The sequence below is a fragment of the Anabrus simplex genome, chromosome 2, assembly GCF_040414725.1.
Source record: "Anabrus simplex isolate iqAnaSimp1 chromosome 2, ASM4041472v1, whole genome shotgun sequence".
Lineage (NCBI taxonomy): Eukaryota > Metazoa > Arthropoda > Insecta > Orthoptera > Tettigoniidae > Anabrus > Anabrus simplex.
In genome coordinates this window covers 689,743,675-689,765,783 of record NC_090266.1, presented here as the reverse complement: position 1 = coordinate 689,765,783, position 22,109 = coordinate 689,743,675, and the positions used below count along the sequence as shown (strand labels likewise).

Sequence of the window (22,109 nt, the reverse complement as noted above, 5' to 3'; positions counted from 1 at the left end):
GCAGCTAAAGTCCCACTGCCAACATTGTATCACATTTCAAACTCACCTGTATTTCTATAACAACAGGAAATTCATATGTCTACGGCATTGTTTTAACTCTGTTACTTGCAAATCAACTGTATTTCACGAACAGGTATCTGTCTTGTAATATTTCTCTGTTAGTTAAATGCCAGGTGGTTACTTCTCACGACCTTCATTACACTACACTACCACACCCTTCCGACATCTGCCGCCAACAAAGCCGACTCTAATGTATCACGTTTCTAACTCGCCTGTGTTTTTATCAAAGGAAAATACATACATCAGCAATATCATTTTAATTTTGTTATGTACAAATAAACTGCATTTAATAAAAGTTAATACATATAACACTGAATTACATACAAATGGGTTACGCACAACTGAGATTTAATTAATATGTTTTAAGTTATATTTTTGCCGGGACCCCCAGTAATTTACACATTAAACAGAATTACGCAGGACTGAGTAACATAAACCATTCTCAACTGTACATTTTTTGTTACTAAGTTCAATAGCTATGGAGCATTCTGCTTAAAATTAGATGTAGGTATATATATATATATATATATATCCATCCGTCTTTCTTAATTATTTAGATATTCCAGAAATCTTGTTATGAACTAACATCAAACTGAGTTTGCTTGCAAGGTTTTACTGAGACATCATTTTAGCTGTAATACTTAACATGAAACAAATGGGGGTGCTTTATTTAAAATTACTTGTCTGTCAGTATGTGTATATTGTCGTTAGTACTAATGTTCTTGTAAATGTACTACCCAAATTCATTTCATTGCTATAGAAATAATCAAGATACTTTTTCTTGTAGGTTGCTGCCCATGGTCTGCATCAAGAAGTCCGTCAGTGGTCTAGTAAAGATAATAATATCATAGCTGCTGCTAAGAAAATGGCTGTTCTGATGGGTCGCCTCAGTCAGCTTGTACGTGGTGAAGGTGGAAGCAAGCGGGATCTCATTGCATGTGCTAAGGCCATAGCAGAGGCCAGCGAAGAAGTTACTCGTCTAGCAAAAGACTTAGCAAGGGAGTGTACTGACAAGAGGATGCGCACTGTAAGTAGACTCTGTCCATTATTCCATACTACTATTAATTGTGGCGTAATTAATTTTTGAAGATCAGCATTTTACATTATTAAGCAACCAACTTTGTAGTTTTACGTGACTGTTACTATAGGATCATAGCCACAGGACCTCCAGTTGTTCATGGAATCCAATCCACTGGGATGTGGCTTTTGGTTCCAGAACTCCCACATGCATTGATCAGGATTTGAATCATTACTGGCTTGCTGAAAAGCTAGCGACAATGTTACTCGGTTACTGTGTTCCGATTTTCTGTTATTGTTTTATTTGTTTAGTGAAATTTTAGAACAAGGTCGTTCTTTGATTTACAAAATATCCCCTCGATTACCACTTGAGATATACATTAATCAATCTTCTTAATCTATTTAATAAGCTGTAAGATTATAAGATTATATATTAAATGAGATTGCTTTGATAATTGCTAACTATCCATTAGTATCGGATGGGGGTTCCGTAGCTGTGGTGGTAAAGGCATGTTCAGTTCAGTCTGAAGGATAATGATTGCCCATCAGGAAGTCAAAAACTTAAGAAACAAGATTTCCAATTCTGGAGAGTTGCATTGCCTCCATTTTATATCCTCCATACTTCTGCGACTGTTACTTTTTCTGATACCGAAGTAAGAATATTCTACCTCCTGTAAGACTTCATTTGCTAATCTAACATTTCCTGCATCACCTGAATTTGTTTGACTGCATTCTATTACTTTTGTTTTGGATTGATATATTTTCGTCTTGTACTCCACCAAGACTGTGTCCATACCATTCATCAGTTTCTCCAGATCTCCTGCAGACTCAGATAAAATAACAGTATGATCAGCAAATCTCAGTGTTTCGATTACTTCTCCTTGGATTGTAATTCTCTTTCCATATTCCTCATTGATTTCTTTTACTGCCTATTCTATGTAAACAGTGAAAAGGAGAGGAGCCTTGCATCACTATCGAATCCCAATCATCTTGACAATCTCAAATATCTAAGCCCAGTCATCATTATCAATTGCCCTTTTTAGATCTACAAATGCCATGTCCTTCCTAATTTGATCCTCTGTGATCAGATGTAATGTCAGAATTGCTTTATGTATTCCTACATTTCTTCTGAATACAAACTGCTCTCCCAACTCAGTTTTAACTTGTCTTTCCATTCTTCTGTAAATAATGTGTGTTAGAATTTTTCAAGCATAAGATTCTAAACTGATGGTTTAGTTTTCCCACTTGTCTGCACCTGTTTATCTTGGGAATAGGTATAACAACATTCTGTCTAAAATTGGATGGCACATCTGCATCATACATCTTACACAATAAATGGAATAACCTCGCTATTGTGGTTTATCCTTTAGGCAGTTAATAATTCTGAAGGTATGTCATGAATTTCAGGTGCCTTGTTCCTATTTAGGTCTCTCAAAGCTCTGTCAGATTCTGACCTCAGAATCGGGTCTCCCATTTCTTCAGCATCAGCAGACTCTTCCTGTTCAGAACCTTATCCTCTAATTCTGTCCCTTGATACAGTTGTTGAGTATGCTCCTGCCATCTTTGTGTCTTATCTTCATGCTCCTGCCATCTTTCTGTCTTGTCTTCTTTCCTTAGAAGTGGTTTTCCATCTGAGCTCTTTATATTCATATACCTATTCATATACCCAGTTTTCCTTTCTCCAAAGGTTTCCTTGGTTTTTCTGTATGCAGCAGTTACCTTTTCTACAACCATACAACTTTCAACATTTTTGCACTTCTCATTCAGCCATTCTTCCTTAGCTGACCTGTGCTTTCTATTTACGAGAACTTCATTCTTTAATGCCTGTATTCTTTTCTGCCCTCCTAATTTTTTTCATTCTTGTACTTCAGCCTTTCATCAGCCAGGTCTAGTCTCTCCTGAGTTATCCACTGGTTCATATTTGATCGTACCTTTTTTTCAGAAGCCCTACCTTCACCACTGTCCATTCTTCATCTATTGTGTTTCCTTCAGCCTTTCAATTTATTCCTTGTGCCACATGTTACTGAAAACAATTCCTGACAGTCTTTTCCTTCAACTTGTCTAGATCCCATCTCTTTGCATTCTTTCCTTTCTTTAATTTCTTCAATTTCAGACTACATTTCATGACAACAAGTTATGGTCAGACTCCACGTCTGCTCCTGGGAATGTCTTGCAATTAACACCTGGTTTCTGAATCTCTGCCTAATCATAATGAAGTCTATTTTTGATACAGTACAACTTTGTTAATTCAGAGTCGTTGGGACACAAAAATCAGACTTCGAATTATGTGATTTTGAATTAACTGCCAATACGTACTTCGGAAATGCCAACCCTTGCGGCGTCACAATATATTCTAAGACCCGTTATTGCATGCAATTAACCTTGATTCACAGTTTAACACATTGAGTGCCATGCGACCCCATTTGGGTACGTGAGAGTAGTCAAGTGTTTGAACTTCACGTCCCCATATGGGGTCGTACGTTCGTTCTAACTCGAGAACTGTGCAAACCCATTTGGGTGCGCAGTAAGTATTTGTTTCGAAGCTCTATAAAGTCTCTTCCTGCCATCTGCTGGTCGTCTATTTAAGTACGTGCATAGTCCACCTTCCATTCCTCAATTTCTGTTTTGGCGCGACCCCATATGGGTACGTCAAAGTGCTTTGTAGGGTGACAAAGTCATTGTCTATCTTGCGCAAGGATTGTTTATGTAAGTGTGCAGAGCTGTGAGTTTCCTTTTCTTTTTTAAGTCGTCGCGAGTAAATCGATCAGTAAAAGATTTAGTGCAGATAGTCTAGACGATATATCGAACAAGTCGGACAGTGATGATGTGGACGAAGTATATAGTTACAGTGATTTTGAACCCAATACAGAGCAAATAGCAATCTCGCACGTTCATCCACATTGATGTTACTGTCTTCAGCATACGTATCCCCACTGTAATCCGGGTTTCTAAGCCAGCTGGTGCAAAAATGTTGACAGTCTTCAACGATATAGTCACTGGTTTCCCATGTTGCACAATCATCGCTGCTAGGTTCTCTTACTCAAATTAAAATTTATACAAACAAAATTATATACTTGTTCAGTATTACTTAACTACTAATTCTTCTTATAATATTGTTCTGTTACATCCTAATTTACCAAATTCACATGATTTTCATTACTTTATATAACTATATTCTATACGAAAATTTCCTAACCTAAAATCGGAAGATTGTCATTTACAAACATTTCCTGACCTAAAATCGGGGATCGTACATTTTTACAGCTCCAGTATGAACAAGCTAACACATCTCTCATAATAACAGCATTTAAAGCGTCCCTGCAAAGGAAAAGGTAAATATTACCGAGGTTCGTGTCAGTAACTACTGTAAAAGTATGACCCCATATGGGGGCCCATGTACGTGTACAGTTCGTAATGACCAATATGACCCCAAATGGGGTCGCAATATTTTACCTAATATAAATAATAATTTAACCTAATATATCATAAATACATCCTCATTTCAGCGATCATTTGCTTGGTTAAGCCTGTGAATGTTTTGGCACCAGGGAGTAACTCGATGTTATTAGCTCATGGCACTAGACGGCAATCCTATGAAAATCGGTCTGGCACTTAACGTGCTAAAGCTCTCAAATGCCATGGAAAACAAACTATTTCTAAAATGTATCCAACAGGGTGCATTTACAGTATTCAAATAATGCACTTGGGTAACTCACCGGCAAACATAACCTCACGCAATAAAATCAAAAGGAAGAAAACCTGATTCAAAGACGAGGAGAAATCTATACTGGCTCCCCTGTGCAAGTACTTTATTCATTAGATTACTGTACTGTATGCATTCTAGATGCCTTGTACTTGGAGGGAAAGTACCCAATGCCCTTAAAACATTGCAGCTTATCAAACTTTCCTATGACGGGGGAAGGAAGTCTCTTGCTTCCGTCCACATTACAACAGTACAGTGACTATAATTGTACGATTTCCCGTCATGGCACTTCTAAGACCCATTAATGCATGCAATCACCTTGATTCTCAGTTTAAACTTTTCAAATGCCATGGAAAACACTATTTCGGAAATGTATCCAACAAGGTGGATTTACATTATTCAAATAATGCACTTGTATAAAACAATGGCAAACATAACCTCACGCAATAAAAGGAAGAAAAACAATTCAAAGACGAAAATAAATTATGCTGGCTCCCCTGTGCAAATTCTTTATCTCTTGGATTACTGTAGTGTTGGCATTTTTAGATGCCTTGTAGTGGCATGGAAAGTGCCAGACACCCTTAAAACATTGTGGCTTTTCGAACATTCCTATGACGGGGGAAGGAAGTCTCTCGCTTCCGTGTGCATTGCATAGCAACACAGTACATTTCCCGGCTGGCAATTCTCCCCTTTAAAACCGTAAGTCCGTTTGGCCTCAGCATTTAAGAAAATAAACAAAGAATGGCTAAGGAGCGCGAGTGTACTTACTGTGGGTGTGGCGAGGCATTGAGGGGTATGAGGGAGGAGTTGGAAAGTTTGAGGGAGTTAATTAGGATTCTCACAGAAGACAGGAAGGAAGATAGGACTGCCTCAAACAATGTACAGGTTACAGTAGGTGTACAAGAGGGAGGGGAAGGAAAGGGAGGAGTTGTAGAAGACAGGTGATCTAATGTTCTAAGGGGAAGGAGATTGCAGGCTAAGGGCTCTATTCAGGATCAGAATTCAGGACAAGTGTCTGTGCGAAATCGGTACGAGTCACTCCAGGTAGAACAACAGAGGGAAGATGAGGGACAGGGAACTGTTGCTGAGATGAGTGGAAGTAGGAGGAAGGGAAAAGGTAGGAAAGGAAAATGTAGAGTAGAGGATAGGAAAAGACAGGTGGAACAGGGTCATGGGAAGGAGAAAAGGGAGGAGGAAGTAGCTTCTGCAGCTATCAGGAAAGATAGGGCTGACCAGGAGGGAAGGGGATCAAATGAGGTGGGTAGGGTTGAGGCTCTGGTCATAGGGGATTCCATCGTTAGACACGTGAGGAAAGTGTGTGGAGGAAAGGGTACCAGGGTAGAGTGTTAACGAGGAATTAGGTTGAAGCAGATGTTGAGGAAAGTAGAAGAGAGGGAGGAGGGGAAGGAGAAGGTGGTAGTGTTTCACGTTGGTACCAACAACGTAAGGCAAGCTGATATAAGTACCAACATAGTTGGAGATGTGTGGGATCTGGTAAATGCAGCACGGGTGAAGTTTAAGAAAGCGCAGATTGATATTAGTGGAATACTGTGTAGAAGGGATACTGACTGGAGGGTGATTGGGGATTTAAATGAGACTATGGAGTAGGTATGTGGGAAACTGGGAGTGAAATTTCTAGATTCTAATGGGTGGGTAGGAGATAGGGATCTGCGCTCGGATGGCCTTCATTTAAACCACAGTGGTACGTATAAGTTAGGAAATTTGTTTGGAAGGGTAATAGGGAGGTACATTCAAGGAAATGGGATGGCCTAGGGAGCAGTGATAAGGGAACAGGGAACTGGAAATAAAGTAGGCATGACATAAAATTGTTAGTGTTGAACTGTAGAAGTATTGTAAAGAAAGGCATAGAATTAAGTAATTTAATAGATATATATTTACCAGATATTGTAATAGGAGTTGAATCATGGCTGAGAAATGATATAATGGATGCAGAAATTTTCTCACGACACTGGAGTGTGTATCGTAGAGATAGGATAGGAATGGTGGGAGGGGGAGTGTTCATTCTGGTGAAAGAAGAATTTGTAAGCTACGAAAAAGTTAAAGATGAGACACATGAAATTCTAGGTGTAAGGCTCATTTCTAAAGATAATAGGCAACTTGATATATTTGGAGTGTACAGATCGGGAAAGGGTAGCACTGACGCGGATTCGGAATTATTTGATAGGATAGTCGGCTACGTGGGAAACGACATGGAAAGAAATGTGATTGTAGCGGGAGATCTGAATTTGCCAGATGTCAATTGAGAAGGAAATGTGAACGACAGGAAGCATGACCAACAAATGGCAAATAAGTTAATATGGGAAGGACAGCTGATTCAGAAAGTGATGGAACCAACCAGAGGGAAAAATATCCTGGATGTGGTGCTGATAAAATCAGATGAGCTCTATAGGGAAACTGAAGTAATAGATGGTATTAGTGATCATGAAGTTGATTTTGTGGTAGTTAAAAATAAATGTGATAGAAAGGAAGGTCTTAAAAGTAGGACTGTTAGGCAGTACCATATAGCTGATAAAGCAGGCATGAGGCAGTTTCTAAAAAGTAACTATGATCGGTGGAAAACGGTAAATAAAAATGTAAACAGACCTCTGGGACGGGTTTAAAGAAATTGTTGAGGAATGTGAAAACAGGTTTGTACCATTAAGGGTGGTAAGGAATGGTCAAGACCCACCTTATTATAATAGAGAAATAAAGAGACTAAGAAGGAGGTGCAGACTGGAAAGAAATAGAGTTAGAAATGGCTATTGGAGTAAGGAGAAATTAAAGGAACTTACTAGAAAATTGAATCTAGCAAAGAAGGCAGCTAAGGATAACATGATGCCAATCATAATTGGCAGTCATACAAATTTTAGTGAAAAATGGAAGGGTATGTATAAGTATTTTAAGGCAGAAACAGGTTCCAAGAAGGACATTCCAGGAATAATTAATGAACAAGGGGAGTGTGTATGTGAGGATCTTCAAAAGGCAGAAGTATTCAGTCAGCAGTATGTAAAGATTGTTGGTTACAAGGAGAATGTCGAGATAGAGGAGGAGACTAAGGCCAAAGAAGTAATAAAATTCACATGTGATAACAATGACATTTACAATAAGATACAAAAGTTGAAAACTAGAAAAGCGGCTGGAATTGATCAGATTTCTGGGGATATACTGAAGACAATGGGTTGGGATATAGTACCATATCTGAAGTACTTATTTGATTATTGTTTGGTCAGACGAGCTATACCAGATGAATGGAGTTGCTATAGTATCCCCTGTGTATAAAGGAAAGGGTGATAGACATAAAGCTGAAAATTACAGGCCAGTAAGTTTGACATGCATTGTATGTAAGCTTTGGGAAGGGATTCTTTCTGATTATATTAGACATGTTTGTGAAATTAATAACTGGTTCGATAGAAGGCAGGTCGGTTTTTGGAAAGGTTATTCCACTGAAGCTCAACTTGTAGGATTCCAGCAAGATATAGCAGATATCTTGGATTCTGGAGGTCAAATGGACTGTATCGCGATTGACCTGTGTAAAGCATTTGATAGGGTGGATCATGGGAGACTACTGGCAAAAATGAGTGCAATTGGACTAGACAAAAGAGTGACTGAATGGGTTGCTATATTTCTAGAAAATAGATCTCAGAGAATTAGAGTAGGTGAAGCTTTATCTGACCCTGTAATAATTAAGAGGGGAATTCCTCAAGGCAGTATTATCGGATCTTTGTTTTCTTATATATATAAATGATATGAGTAAAGGAGTGGAATCGGAGGTAAGGCTTTTTGCGGATGATGTTATTCTCTATAGAGTGATAAATAAGTTACAAGATTGTGAGCAACTGCAACGTGACCTTGAAAATGTTGTGAGATGGACAGCAGGCAATGGTATGTTGATAAACGGGGTTAAAAGTCAGGTTGTGAGTTTCACAAATAGGAAAAGTCCTCTCAGTTTTAATTACTGCGTTGACGGTGTGAAAGTTCCTTTTGGGGATCGTTGTAAGTATCTAGGTGTTAATATAAGGAAAGATTTTCATTGGGGTAATCACATCAATGGGATTGTAAATAAAGGGTACAGATCTCTGCACATGGTTATGAGGGTGTTTAGGGGTTGTAGTAAGGATGTAAAGGAGAGTGCATATAAGTCTCTGGTAAGACCCCAACTAGAGTATGGTTCCAGTGTATGGGACCCTCACCAGGATTACCTGATTCAAGAACTGGAAAAAAATCCAAAAAAAAAGCAGCTCAATGTGTTCTGGGTGATTTCCGACAAAAGAGTAGCGTTACAAAAATGTTGCAATGTTTTGGTTGGGAAGAATTGAGAGAAAGAAGAAGAGCTGCTCGACTAAGTGGTATGGTCCGAGCTGTCAGCGGAAAGATGGCGTGGAATGACATTAGTAGACAAATAAGTGTGAATGGCGTTTATAAAAGTAGGACATTGACAATATTGTTTGGTGCGTACGAATTGATTATAGCCTATAAGCCGCGCTTTTTTGCCAACCGTCGGCATCGCCAGTGTTCGTGGATTCTACCTCTCCGCACACTGCGTGCTACATGATATTGTGGCGTTCCTTAAAACGCCGAATACAAAATAATTATGATTCCGCTCGAACATAGCAGATATGAAGCACTCTGTAGACACGCCAAAGTAGGTGAAAGTACGCAAAGTTACCCCCTGCACGTTCCGGAAGACGCGTTTATTCATGACACAGAAAAATTTTGAATTTACATTACTCTGTAAAATACTATTTTTTTTTTCTTCAAAATGTAAAGGCAGTTTTGAATTAAAAGTCTGAATTTCGGTAACGGGACCGACATTGTTCCTCGAATTACGAATTATCCGTATTTCGAATTAAACGATTTAAAAAGCATGCAAAACAGTACTTCTTGTTTCCGGGAACTAGAGCTGCTTCGAATTAGGCGAGACTTTGAATTAACCGATTTCGAATTATCAAGGTTCTACTGTACCTTTTAGTGTCTCCACATCTTGTTGACGTATACAGCTGTTATTTGTGGTGTTTAAAGCAATAGTCTAGCAAGGACTAAATTATGATTGGTGGAGAATTCAACCAGCCGACTTCCTCTTTTATTACTTTGTTCCAGTCCGATTCTCTTTCTACATTATCTTCTCTTCCTTGGCCTATCACTGCATTCCAGTCTCCCATCACAATTGGATTCTTATCTCCTTTTACATATTGTATTAAATCTTCTATCTCTTCATAAATTTTCATAAACCTAGTCTGCCATTAAGACTAAGTTGTCAGCATAGGCCAAACTGCTTATTACATTTCTACGTATCTGAATCCCTCCTTTTCGCTTTATACCCTTCAGTAGACGATCCATATAAACTATGAACAACAAAATTGAAAGAATACAGTCTTCTCTAATACCTGTAAGCACTTTGAACAAAGAACTCGTTCAATCATCAATTCTCACTGCAACCCATTTGTGTTCATAAATGCTTTTGATTGCTTTTAATAATCTACCCTTACTGCCATAATCCCTCAGTATGGCTAACATCTTTTCCCTCGTACTCTGTCATGTGCCTTCACTAGATGTACAAAACATAAACATAACTATCTATTCCTCGTGTAGCATTTTTCAGTTACCTGGTGCATACTGAAAATCTGATCCTGACAGTCCCTTTATGGTCTGAAATCACACTGGTTTTCATCCGACTTACTCTCAACCATTGATCGCACCCTCCCTTACAAAACGCCAGTGAACACCTTTAGATCAATGAAATACCTTGATAGTTGTTGCAATCCTTCCTGTTCTCTTGCTATAGATAGTGGATTTACTGCTTTTGTCCAATCAGAATGTACCTTATTAAAATTCTATGCTAATCCTGTGGTACTACTCTGCTAAGTCATTTCATCTCTGCCTTCCCACTGTATTTCACCTTTTCAGGTCTAAATTAATTTATTCCTGCTGCTTTATTAAAATATAGTTTATTTACCATTCTTTCCACTTCCTGAATCAGAATTTCACTAACATCATTGTCCTCTTTCCCCTGAAATCGGTTGCTTGCAACATCAAGAGGAAGATTTCCTGTTATATTGAAATGATTTTCAAATTATTCCATCCACCTTCCCAGAGATACCCTAGGATCTGCTATGAGTTCACCTAATTTACCCAAAACACTATTCATTTCCTTTTTCTGTCCCTTTCTAAGATTCTTTATTACTGTCCAGAAAGGTTTCCCTGCCACTTGACTTAGTGCTTTCCAGGTTGTTACCAAAATCTTCCCATGACTTTACTTGGATTCAACAATTAGAGTATTTGTTTTGTTTAGTTCTTTCATCTACATACAATTTCTTGTCTGCATCTGCCCCTGTTTGGAGCCATTTCTGATAATGCCTTTTTCGACATTTACAAGCTCTCCTTACTTCACCATTCCCATAGTTATAGACTTAGGATAAATAATTGCATAAAACTCCAAGCTTGCTTTTGCATACTAGATATGCATGAACCTTTACTCATTTTGTCTCATCATGGGTTATGAGAAATGTTATCGTTATTATTCATCGATTGTGGATTGCTGTCTTTTTGCATCTGGTGCTGCTGCTGCTGCTGCTGCTGCTGCTACTACTACTACTACTACTACTACTACTACTACTACTACTAAAAGAAGTTGCTATAAGGACAAAGTATACTTTAAAGGACTGTATACATCGTGTATCATAATAACTATACCAACAAAAATATTAGGAATGCTCTTCATGTTATGTTCAGAACGATGGTGCATGACGACTGGCAGAGAAAATATTTCTTTTCGAGAAAATAAGGTTACTTTGTTACTTCTGGGGCACATGATTCAAATTGACGAACTTGCCTTATTTGCTATGCCAGAGATCCAGCTGCTGCATGTTGCTCTGCGTCAGTGAAGGGAAGGGGTGGGAAGTAGTAGACACGGGTAATGCGAGACATACCACACATCCTGAATAGAGTCCAAGGTTCACTACTACACTGTTGTGAAATATGCATTAAATGGAGGGGGGGATATATTGAACATCTACTGTAATCAAATCATTGGGCATATTGTTTCCTTCGTTCAGTATTTCCTTCTAGTTACAATGTTGTGAGTGAAGAGATACACAATCGTGGGGCGGCATCTTCGAGCATGTTAAATAATAATAATAATAATAATAATAATAATAATAATAATAATAATAATAATAATAATAATCGTATGGCCTCAGCTACCGTGTGCAGACATTTCAATTTGATGCCATCTGGCTGTCTGCTCATCTATTTCGACATTCCGTTTTACTCTAGGCCCATTACATGGCAGACCGATTAAACCGAAACTCTTTTGGGCGTCTGTGGCTGAGATTTAATGAATTTTGTCTGGTAAACACCAAATGTGTCACCAGAGATCTTTTATGTGCCGACATCGTACGACATGGAGTGTCGAATGGACTTTTTTTCTGCCCTTCAGAAATCAGACTACCTCTGCCGGGTTTGAACCCACTATCTTGGTATCTAGAGGCTGACACTCTACCACTGATCCACAGAAGCAGCTATGTTAAATAATAAAGAACATTATAGCAACCAACAGACGAGAGGAGCATTCCTTGAGTGACAAGAGTGTCTTAATTACAGTATGTTCTTGTACTGTGTACGCAGTTAGGGCTGTTTAACAAAGGAACTATGGATATTGCCTGTAAGAGACAAGGACAATCCTTTGCGAGTTGAACGAGGAAACTTGTGCATACGTATGGAGCATTATCTCTGTCTCCATCATGTACCCCACTTCCCCTCCCCCCCCCCCCCCACTCCTTTTCTCTTCCCTGAAGCATGGCAGCGGCTTGTGCTCTGGCATAGCAAATACGAGGAGTTGGTCAATTCAAATTGCTCACTCGGAAGTAACAAAGAAACCTCCTTTTCTCAAAAATAAAAAAATGTTCTCCGCCAGTCCTATTGCACCATTGTCTTTAATATAATACAAAGAGCATCCCTGATGTTTTTGTCGGTATAGTTATGATACTCCTTGTATATCGGAAATAGTATTGTTACGAGTAAAACTCCATCTGTTTCATTACTCTAATTTATTTCAAGATGACCTAATAAATGCACACACACATATTCAAACACAAACAATTCTAACCAGTTATTAATAGCCACACTTACTAATTACCAGTCTATTTACAAATCTCTCCACCTTATGGCGCAGCAAGGGTCCAATCCGTTCCTCTATTTGGAACACTAATCCTTACTTTCACTTACCCCCAAGTCCAGTCACTTCCTATAGCCACTGTGCATAGACAGCTGAATTTGAACACAGTGCCCCTGACTATACAACACACGACGATTGTTCGTTGGTTCGACTCCAATGATAGTCGAGTACTTTGCACAGTCCCGTGCAGTGAACAACTGAACAGCTCAACAGTATTCAACAGCAGGATGATACAACAGCGAACATTAACACAAGTCCATGTATCCTCGCACTCACGAAAGCGCATTTCCTCACTGGCTCACGGCGATTCTCAGACCACAGAATTACACGAACACACAGTACAGCTTACCGTTCTGTCGCCTCCAGTTACACGCTCACTGGTCTCTCCGACACTACAACAACAACTCGTGGTTCAAACCTCGGTGGAACACTGGCGACAGCCAACACCTCTGTCGCCCTCAGCCCAGCCACCGAACCCCAACTCACTGACTGTCACACTGGCTCTGGGCGTCAACCCCGCCGTTTGTCGATGACGGGATGGATGTCGCGCTGTCATCTACAGCTACGGATGTAGATGTTGGTAGTGTTTAGGTTCACGAGCATCTTGTCACTTATAACCTAACACTCATTTTATAGTCCACACTATGGCACTGTTACAGTGGAATTGTAACGGTTATGACAGGCATCTTGCTGAACTACGTCAGCTCATTAGTGAGTATGCGGCAAGTATAGTCTGTATTCAGGAGACAAACTTCAGACCAGGTCATCATACGGTCTTGAGGAATTTCAGACTATACTTGACAGAACGACATTATGCTCACCGGGCGTCTGGTGGCGTGGGTATTTTTGTTCCTTCTGATACCTATAGCGAAGAGGTTCCACTAAGGACCCCACTGGAAGCAGTTGCGGTGCGGGTACCGCTGCCTGTCATAGCAACAGTGTGTAACATTTATTTTCCACCAGGTCAGCCTCATAACATAAATGCTGTCACTGATCTTATAGATCAGCTTCCACTTCCCTTCCTCTTGTTGGGTGATTTTAAAGCCCATCACCCCATATGGAGCTTTGAGACACCTTGCCCCCGGGGAAGAGAGCTGGAAACATTAGTAACAGAGCTGGATTTATGTATTTTGAACGCAGGGGAACCAACTCACTTTAATCTACGTTACGGCACATGTTCTCGCATAGACGTAAGTCTATGCAGCCGAACGTTGGTTCCTCTGTTTTGGTGGAATACACACAATGATCTCTGTGACAGTGACCATTTTCCCATCATCCTTACTTTGTTGAAACAAAAATCCATCGAGTCTCCTCGACGGATTCTTAAACATGCTGATTGGCCAATGTCCACATCACTAGCTGTCTTTAATGACGATACCCGGCATACCGTCGGCAAGGAAATAACTTACATCACCCAAGTTATTTTTGTTGCTGCTGAGGAGTCCATTCCCTCCTTTTCAGGGACTCCTCGCCGAAAACTTGTTCCTTGGTGGAACGCCGAAATTGCAGCAGCTATCAAAGAACGCCCTCTGGCTCATAAACGTTATCGTAGGCAGCCTACTGTTGTCAATTTGGTAACATTTAAAAAACTCCATGCTAAGGCGTGAGTTCTTATTCGCCAAAGAAAGAAAGTTTTGTGGGAGAGATATGTGTCGTCTATGGCGTCACATACTCCATAATCTCAAGTGTGGACTAAACTTTGGCATATTTTGGATATCCAAGGATCATCTTATGTACCGGGAATTTCCATTGCAGGCAGTGTCGTCACTGAACAACTCTCGATTGCTGACCATCTAGCTAGTCATTTCGCGGAAGTATCTGGCTCTGGGAATTACCATCGTGATTTCCTCGCTCTGAAGCGGAAGGCAGAACGTCATCACCTTAGTTTTGCCACTCAAGCTCCGGAGGACTACAACCTGCCCTTTATGGAGTGGGAACTCTGCAGTGCCTTAACGCTTTGCAAGGACACTTCTCCTGGACCAGACAATATCCATAACCAGATGTTGAAACACCTGAGTGAGGATAGTCTATTATATCTCCTTCGTGTGTTCAACCGAATCATGATAGATGGTGATTTTCCATCTCTGTGGTGAGAGGGCGTAGTCATTCCTGTCCTCAAGCCTGACAAAGATCCTAAGTATGTAGGAAGTTACAGACCGATTTGTCTTATAAACTGCCTGTGTAAGCTATTTGAGAGGATGGTAAATCGCCGACTTGTGTGGTGTCTGGAGAAACAAGGACTCTTCTCGGAGTACCAGTGTGTTTTTCGAGACGCTCGCTCGACTACTGACCACTTGATTCACCTGGAGAGCTCTATCCAGGATGCGTTTCTCTGCAAACAGCATTTGGTAGCTGTTTTCTTTGACTTAGAAAAGGCCTATGACACCACATGGCGATATGGTATCCTTTCAGTCCTGCATCAGTGGAGATTCCGAGGTCACTTGCCGGTATTTATTGCAAATTTTTTGTCCCTCTGTGTTTGCAATTGCCATAAACGGTATTGTTGCTGCTGCGGTTTCAGCAGTAATACCGTCGCTATATGTGAACGATTTTGCTCTGAACTATAGCTCGCGTAATATGGCAGTCGCAGAGCGACATTTACAGCAAGCTAATAGGAGAGTGGAGCAGTGGACCTTCGAACATGGCTTTCGGTTCTCCACCACAAAGACCTCTGTTGTCCACTTTGGTCGCCAACATACTCTTCACCCTCCTTCTGAACTTTATTTAGGAAATGTCGCTATTCCTGTAGTGAACACTTGCCAATATCTTGGGCTCCTTTTCGATAGTACATTACCGTGGGAGCCACGCGTGCGGCAGCTAAAAGTGCAATGTACCAAGGGGCTTAATCTCTTGAAGTTTCTTAGCAACAGTAATTGGGGAGCTGACCGCATGGTGCTCCTACGATTCCATAGGGCACATATTTTATCCAGGTTAGACTACAGCAGTGCAGCATATGGCTCAGCAAGACCAAGCGTTCTTGCGAGCCTGTACGGCATCCACCACAGCGGGGTTAGGTTGGCAACGGGAGCTTCTCGAACAAGCCCCATAGCTAGCCTGGTCGCTGAATCTGGTGTGCCACCTTTACACCTGAGGCGCCAGCAGTTCCTTTTGTCATATGCTGCAAATTTGCGACAGATACCACTTCACATACCATTATTCTCGTCATTATTCCATATTGAAAATAGCTAATCACAAAGTTTACACAATGAGTAATTTTAATACCACCTATTCAATACAATTTATTCCACTATTGTGTGGTCAAATACACACAGAAATTACCAGAATTTTAAAGGTACATTTAACTTTAAATTTCACTTAATTTTGCTTGATTAAATATCCCTCCAATTTAACTCGACATTTTGGTTATTATCTGTTCAGCGCAACCTCAGAATACACGTGACTTTATGTGACAAAAGTAAGAAAGTAAAAAAAAAAATTAAAATTAAATCTTTAACCATGTGTAATGACCGTAACACAACGCCGAAACTTAGGACAACGATGGTGACACTCACATCAATAAATTCAATAAAAATAAAAATCACTCAACCTGTGGAAATAAAAAGAAATGCATGTAATAAATCTCCCGTTACCATCATCTACCAAGGAAAGACATGCAACCAACTATGGCTAAAAATACTATTTTACAATTATTACAACACCTGTCCACACGTTTTCATCCATTTTAATGGAGATGAAATTATCCCATAAATGATGGCCTGAAACAACAGTAATCAATCCGGTGGAAATGGTCTGGGTTATGGCGACTGATAAGGTCGTCAATACCTACATCGAACGCAAGTCGTTACGAAAATCTATTGAATATTGAGGAGTTGGGTAGTATCATACAGATACGATTTATTATCATTGTGATGATGCTCATCCGGTATGACAAGAGGCTCTAATAATCTCATACGCTCAATTTGATTTTATAAGAAGACTTGTGGTTTACCTCGTGGTTCGATAATGCTTTGTGAAGATGCTACCGTCTATGGTTCTCTCACGAAAAACAACTACTCGTAGATATATATGAAACAACGATAAATTATAATAAAAATCTTCCGGGCTATTATGCCGTGGTCCACTACTCTCGCTTCTCCCAGATGTTTCAACTACTGCTGCGGTAGTCATCTTCTGTGGCGTCGTGTCGATACGCTCTCCTGTATCCCGCTGGCGACTGCAAAAGTTGTTTGGGAAGCAGCTGTATTTATATGTAAGTGTGCGGCCTCCAATTGGTTCACGCCGTGCAATCCGACATCTGATTGACTATCTGAAAGCACGACCTCCGATTGTGTCGCGCCGAGCAGCCTGGCGTTTGGTTGGGTCTCTGAGCACACGACCTCCGATTGGTCCGCACCGTGCAGTATGTCACCAGGTTGAGTATATGAGGGCATGAATTCTGACTGGGTCGCTCCGAGCAGTCTGCCGTCTGATTGGATCTCGGGGTGCGTGATTGGGTCGTGCCGAGCAATGAATCCTCCGGTTGGTTCACTGTAGTGTCCCTGATCTTAGTAAACTTCGGCCGTACGTTATAAAGGGGTATACAAGGCCTTGCTGAGTTTCAGTCCTTCCTCCTTTCTATTAAAGTTATCCGGATGTTTATGTATTTCGATTGCTTCCCTGTAGAGACGGGCGTGAAAGTGGGATGTTGTGGCCAGTATGTCAGTAACCTTGTAACGGATCTCATGCTTTCCGTCAAGCAGTGCATGCTCCGCTACTGCTGATTTGTCGTATTGCCCCAAGCGACAGTTCTTTTTGTGCTCCGTAAGGCGAGTATTGACACTTCTGCCAGTCGTGCCAATATAAACAGCTCCACAGCTGCACGGTATCCTATAGACCCCAGTAGATGTTAGAGGGTCACGTGAATCTTTGCCAGAACGTAACATGTTTTGTAGCTGTTGGGTCGGCTGAAAAATGGTTTTAATATCGTGACGTTCAAGGAGCCTTCCAATACGATCTATGACGTTCCGTATATACGTCAAATAAGCGATACCTTTCTTCCTGGGTTCTTCTCGCTTACTATTTGCTGGCTGTCTTCTCGGGTGGAGTGCTCTCCTGACCTCTTGTACCGTGTAACCGTTGGTTTGTAAGTCTAGATCAAGATTCCATAGTTCCTTCTCGATGTACTCTGGTTCACAGACACGAAGGGCGCGATCCACCAAGATCTTCAATATGGCGCACTTCTGGCCAGGATGGTGATTGGAAGTTTTGTTTAAGTATCGATCTGTGTGTGTTGGTTTTCGGTATACTTGATGCCCTAGGGATCCATCATTCTTCCTCTTCACCAGCACGTCCAAGAAAGCTAATTCTCCATCCTTTTCCTTCTCCACAGTGAATTGTATATGAGGATGAATACTGTTCAGATGTGCAAGAAAACCGTCAAGTGCCTCCTCTCCATGTCCCCATATCACAAAAGTGTCATCCATGTTGTGGAACCAACAGCTAGATTTATTTACAGCAGTCTGCAGGGCTTCCTCTTCAAAGAACTCCATATAAAAATTAGCAATAACAGGGCTAAGTGGGCTCCCATGGCAACACCGTTCATAAAATTAATGTTTCCATTGGAAAAATGTCGTTGTCAGTACATGTTCAAATAAAACTATTGTCTCCTCTGAAAAGAGATGTTGAATATGTTCAAGAGTATCCTTGATTGGTACCATAGTGAACAGCGAGATGACGTCAAAACTAACGAGTATATCCCCCAGTTGTACTCGCAAGTGTCGCAATCTGTTTATGAAATGGGCCGAATCTCTGATGTGTGAGTCCTTAATCCCTACGTAAGGTTGCAGTAAATTGCTTAAATATTTTGCGACTTCATAAATAGGAGAGCCAATGGTACTAACGGAGGGACGAAGAGGAACATCTGACTTATGGATCTTAGGCAGACCATATAGTCTTGGACATAAGGCTTCTGATTTCTTCAGCTTCTTCTGTTCTTCTGCTGAAATAGAAGATTTCTTAATCAGAGTATTGGTCTTGCGCAGGATACTCATAGATCGCAGGGAAGCTTTTTGTAGATCAACGGATCAAGAAGTTCTTTGATCTTACGTTCATAATCCAAGGTGTTCAAGATAACAGTAGCATTACCTTTGTCAGCTGCTAATGTGATAATACTTTCGTCGGCTTATAAATTCTTTAGCGCAAGCCCCTCCTTCTTGGCTAAGATTACGTTTTGGTAACTTGGCCTTCCAGAGTATCTTGGAACAGTCGTGACATATTTCCTCGGAAACCTGTGGTGGCAACTGATGTATTCCTGATTCTATGTTGGAAATGATATCTTCTATTGGGATGGCCGCCGGTGTCGCAGCAAAATTGATTCCTTTGCAAGAACAGTAGTTTCATCTTCTGTTAAACAGTGGTTAGATAAATTAACGACTTTCCGGGCAGGATCCACTCTGTCGATCGAATTCCTCTTCCTCATATTGCCACTTATACGTTCGTACTTTTTCTTCTGCCGCAGCGTATCCTTCTTCTCCTGATGTTCCATGGTGTTGTAAGCCTGTCAATTCGGTCCCAGTCACTCCAGTGCATCGAGTTGGCTGTCGTCAAGTGTAGTGATAAAAGCCGTTCATCATTAAGGGATAGTTCTTTACGAGTAAAATGAATACGTTCCCTAAGAAGAGCTTGTTCCATCCTGTTATAAATTCTGTGTGCCGAAGGGGTTGAAAAATGTCTCTTCTGTCATAGAAATTGTGGAATAACACAGGTGTCGCGGCAGCGGAGTAAGAATGTAAGAGAGCACGGTAGATGGGATTTCTTCTTGCGAAGCGTTTCAAATTGACGACTTAAACGATAAATATCCTCCCCGTAGAGGTGGGTCATTAAAGTATGAAGGCTTTCACGGCCGGTGTCAATATAATAAAAATCTTCCGGGCTATTATGCCGTGGTCCACTCCCCTCGCTTCTCCCAGACGTTTCGACTACTGCTGCGATAGTCATCTTCTGTGGCGTCGTGACTATACGCTCTCCTATATCCCGCTGGCGACTGCGAAAGTTGTTTGGGAAGCAGCTGTATCAGAGGTCATGCACCCCGAGATCCAATCAGACGGCATATACTGGTGACATACTGCACGGCGCGGACCAATCAGAGGTTGTGTGCTCAGAGACCCAACCAAACGCCAGGCTGCTCAGCGCGACCCAATCGGAGGTCGTGCTTTCAGATAGTCAATCAGATGTCGGATTGCACGGCGCAAACCAATTGGTGGCCGCACACTTACATATAAATACAGCTGCTTCCCAAACAACTTTCGCAGTTGCCAGCAGGATACAGGAGAGCGTATCGACATGATGCCACAGAAGACGACTACTGCAGCAGTAGTCGAAACGTCTGGGAGAAGCGAGAGGAGTGGACCACGGCATAATAGCCCGGAAGATTTTTATTATATTGACACCGGCCGTGAAAGCCTTCATACTTTGATGATAAATTATCTCTAAATATTCATTCATCATTATACACAACATCACAGAAAATAGAGTACACGTGCTTCTGATCATAGTGACGCGAAGATTCGTCCCCTAATAGCACATAAAATTATCATAATCCAATACATCATCTCTCCACCTGGCATAACATAAGAGGGAAATATCAATTTAATTCGCAACATCGGTCTAAAATATAACGGATAAAATTACATAAATGACTTGAACCACACGTGAATGTAATAATCAAACAATGTCCTCCCTTAAAAGTATGAAATCGGACTCGAAAGAAATCTATCCATATCACTAGCGTAGCATTCATACGTCAGATGAGCTTACTCCCTTATGAAAATGTAGCAAACACTTTTGAGAAAAATATAGGATAAATAAACTCGGAAAAGTAAAAATATTACATGTACACATTCCTCAATATCGTAATAATTAAATGGAAAAATAGTATTCCCTAAAGGTTAGCCGATGGCTGATATTCAAACCAGATACTCGTCCGATGACATGACTTACTCAAGCCCGCACAATCGATGGTCTTGACATACATTAAAAATCGTATAATTGAAGAAAATACAGATTCGACGTCGTATAACGCAAGAAAATGACATGGTAAAGTTGCTAAGAATCTACTCAAACTACTGTTCAACCAATAATCCCTTCAAGAAGAAAATTAACTACTTATTACAGCTACATAGAACAGATAATACCCAGTATAAATGAATTGTCGACTTAACTTGGATATCTTGATGACCCTGGTTTCCTTCTAGGCTGGATTCATGGCATTAGGACGCTGTCGGCATCGGTCCTTCTTTTTAGTGCTGCATGATGAGATGGGTGATGTCTTCGGAGTAAATAAATTTCCTAATGCTGGTCTTCATTGCCTCATCCGGTTACGAACTGGTACCTCTTGATGTTCACTGAAACTTACATGAAAATATTAGTATGGATTCTCTACTCGTGGTTTCACAATTGACACGTAATGATACATACTTTCTTCATGAACACTATTGACGTCTGCTATGAATCTAGATGGTCTGTTAAACGATCGAGAAATGAGACTGTTCTCCTCGTGGTGGCGAGCAACAGCTGTCCAGGTCTACAAGACCTCACTGCGTATTGAATCTAACAGCAAGTGAGCAAATGAACGACACGTAGCAAGTGAGTGTGTCCTTCACTGTGTACACCACATATATTCTGAGCTCTGACATCCAGCGTACCTTGTGGTTCACTTGACGTCCTAAATTCCTCAATGTTGTAAATAACATGTCCCATGGTTTTTTATTAATTAGTTAGTTAATTAATTCCATAATTAATTTTATTTCATAACTAGCAAGATACCCGTGCTTCGCTACGGTATTATACTGAAATTTATAATTGAATGCTTATTGTTTTAGATATATAATCCGCCGAAATTCGCGATCTGACTCGTTTTCTGCGAGAATCCACCAAAATTCCCGATCTGACTGGTTTTCTATTATTTTACGGCACGTTTCCTCCCATTTTTAAATCTTCCTTTCCAGCAATCGTTTTCGTACTTCCCGGGTTAGGCTCAGGTATTCCTCCCGGTCAGTTGGGCCCGTAAATCTTTGCCATCTTTTCCTATAATATTTTTAATATGGATAAAATCCTTCAGGAGATCCGGCGTGGTGTCATATTGGGTGCCTTGGCGGCACTGAACCCGCGGCCGGACTGCATTCTTAGTCATTACCCGTCCAGGAGCCGTTACCAGCG

General features: G+C 40.7%; 1 protein-coding gene across 4 annotated transcripts in view; it reads left to right on the top strand.

Moving 5' to 3' along the window:
* The window catches only part of Vinc (vinculin), a 413,074-nt gene that overhangs the window by 310,223 nt on the left and 80,742 nt on the right, over window positions 1-22,109 (top strand). For all 4 annotated transcript variants that reach the window (XM_067141297.2, XM_067141296.2, XM_067141293.2 and 1 more), the window contains one exon: window positions 848-1,087. In XM_067141297.2, the coding sequence (XP_066997398.2) occupies window positions 848-1,087 (240 nt within the window). The remainder of the gene's footprint in view (window positions 1-847; window positions 1,088-22,109) is intronic.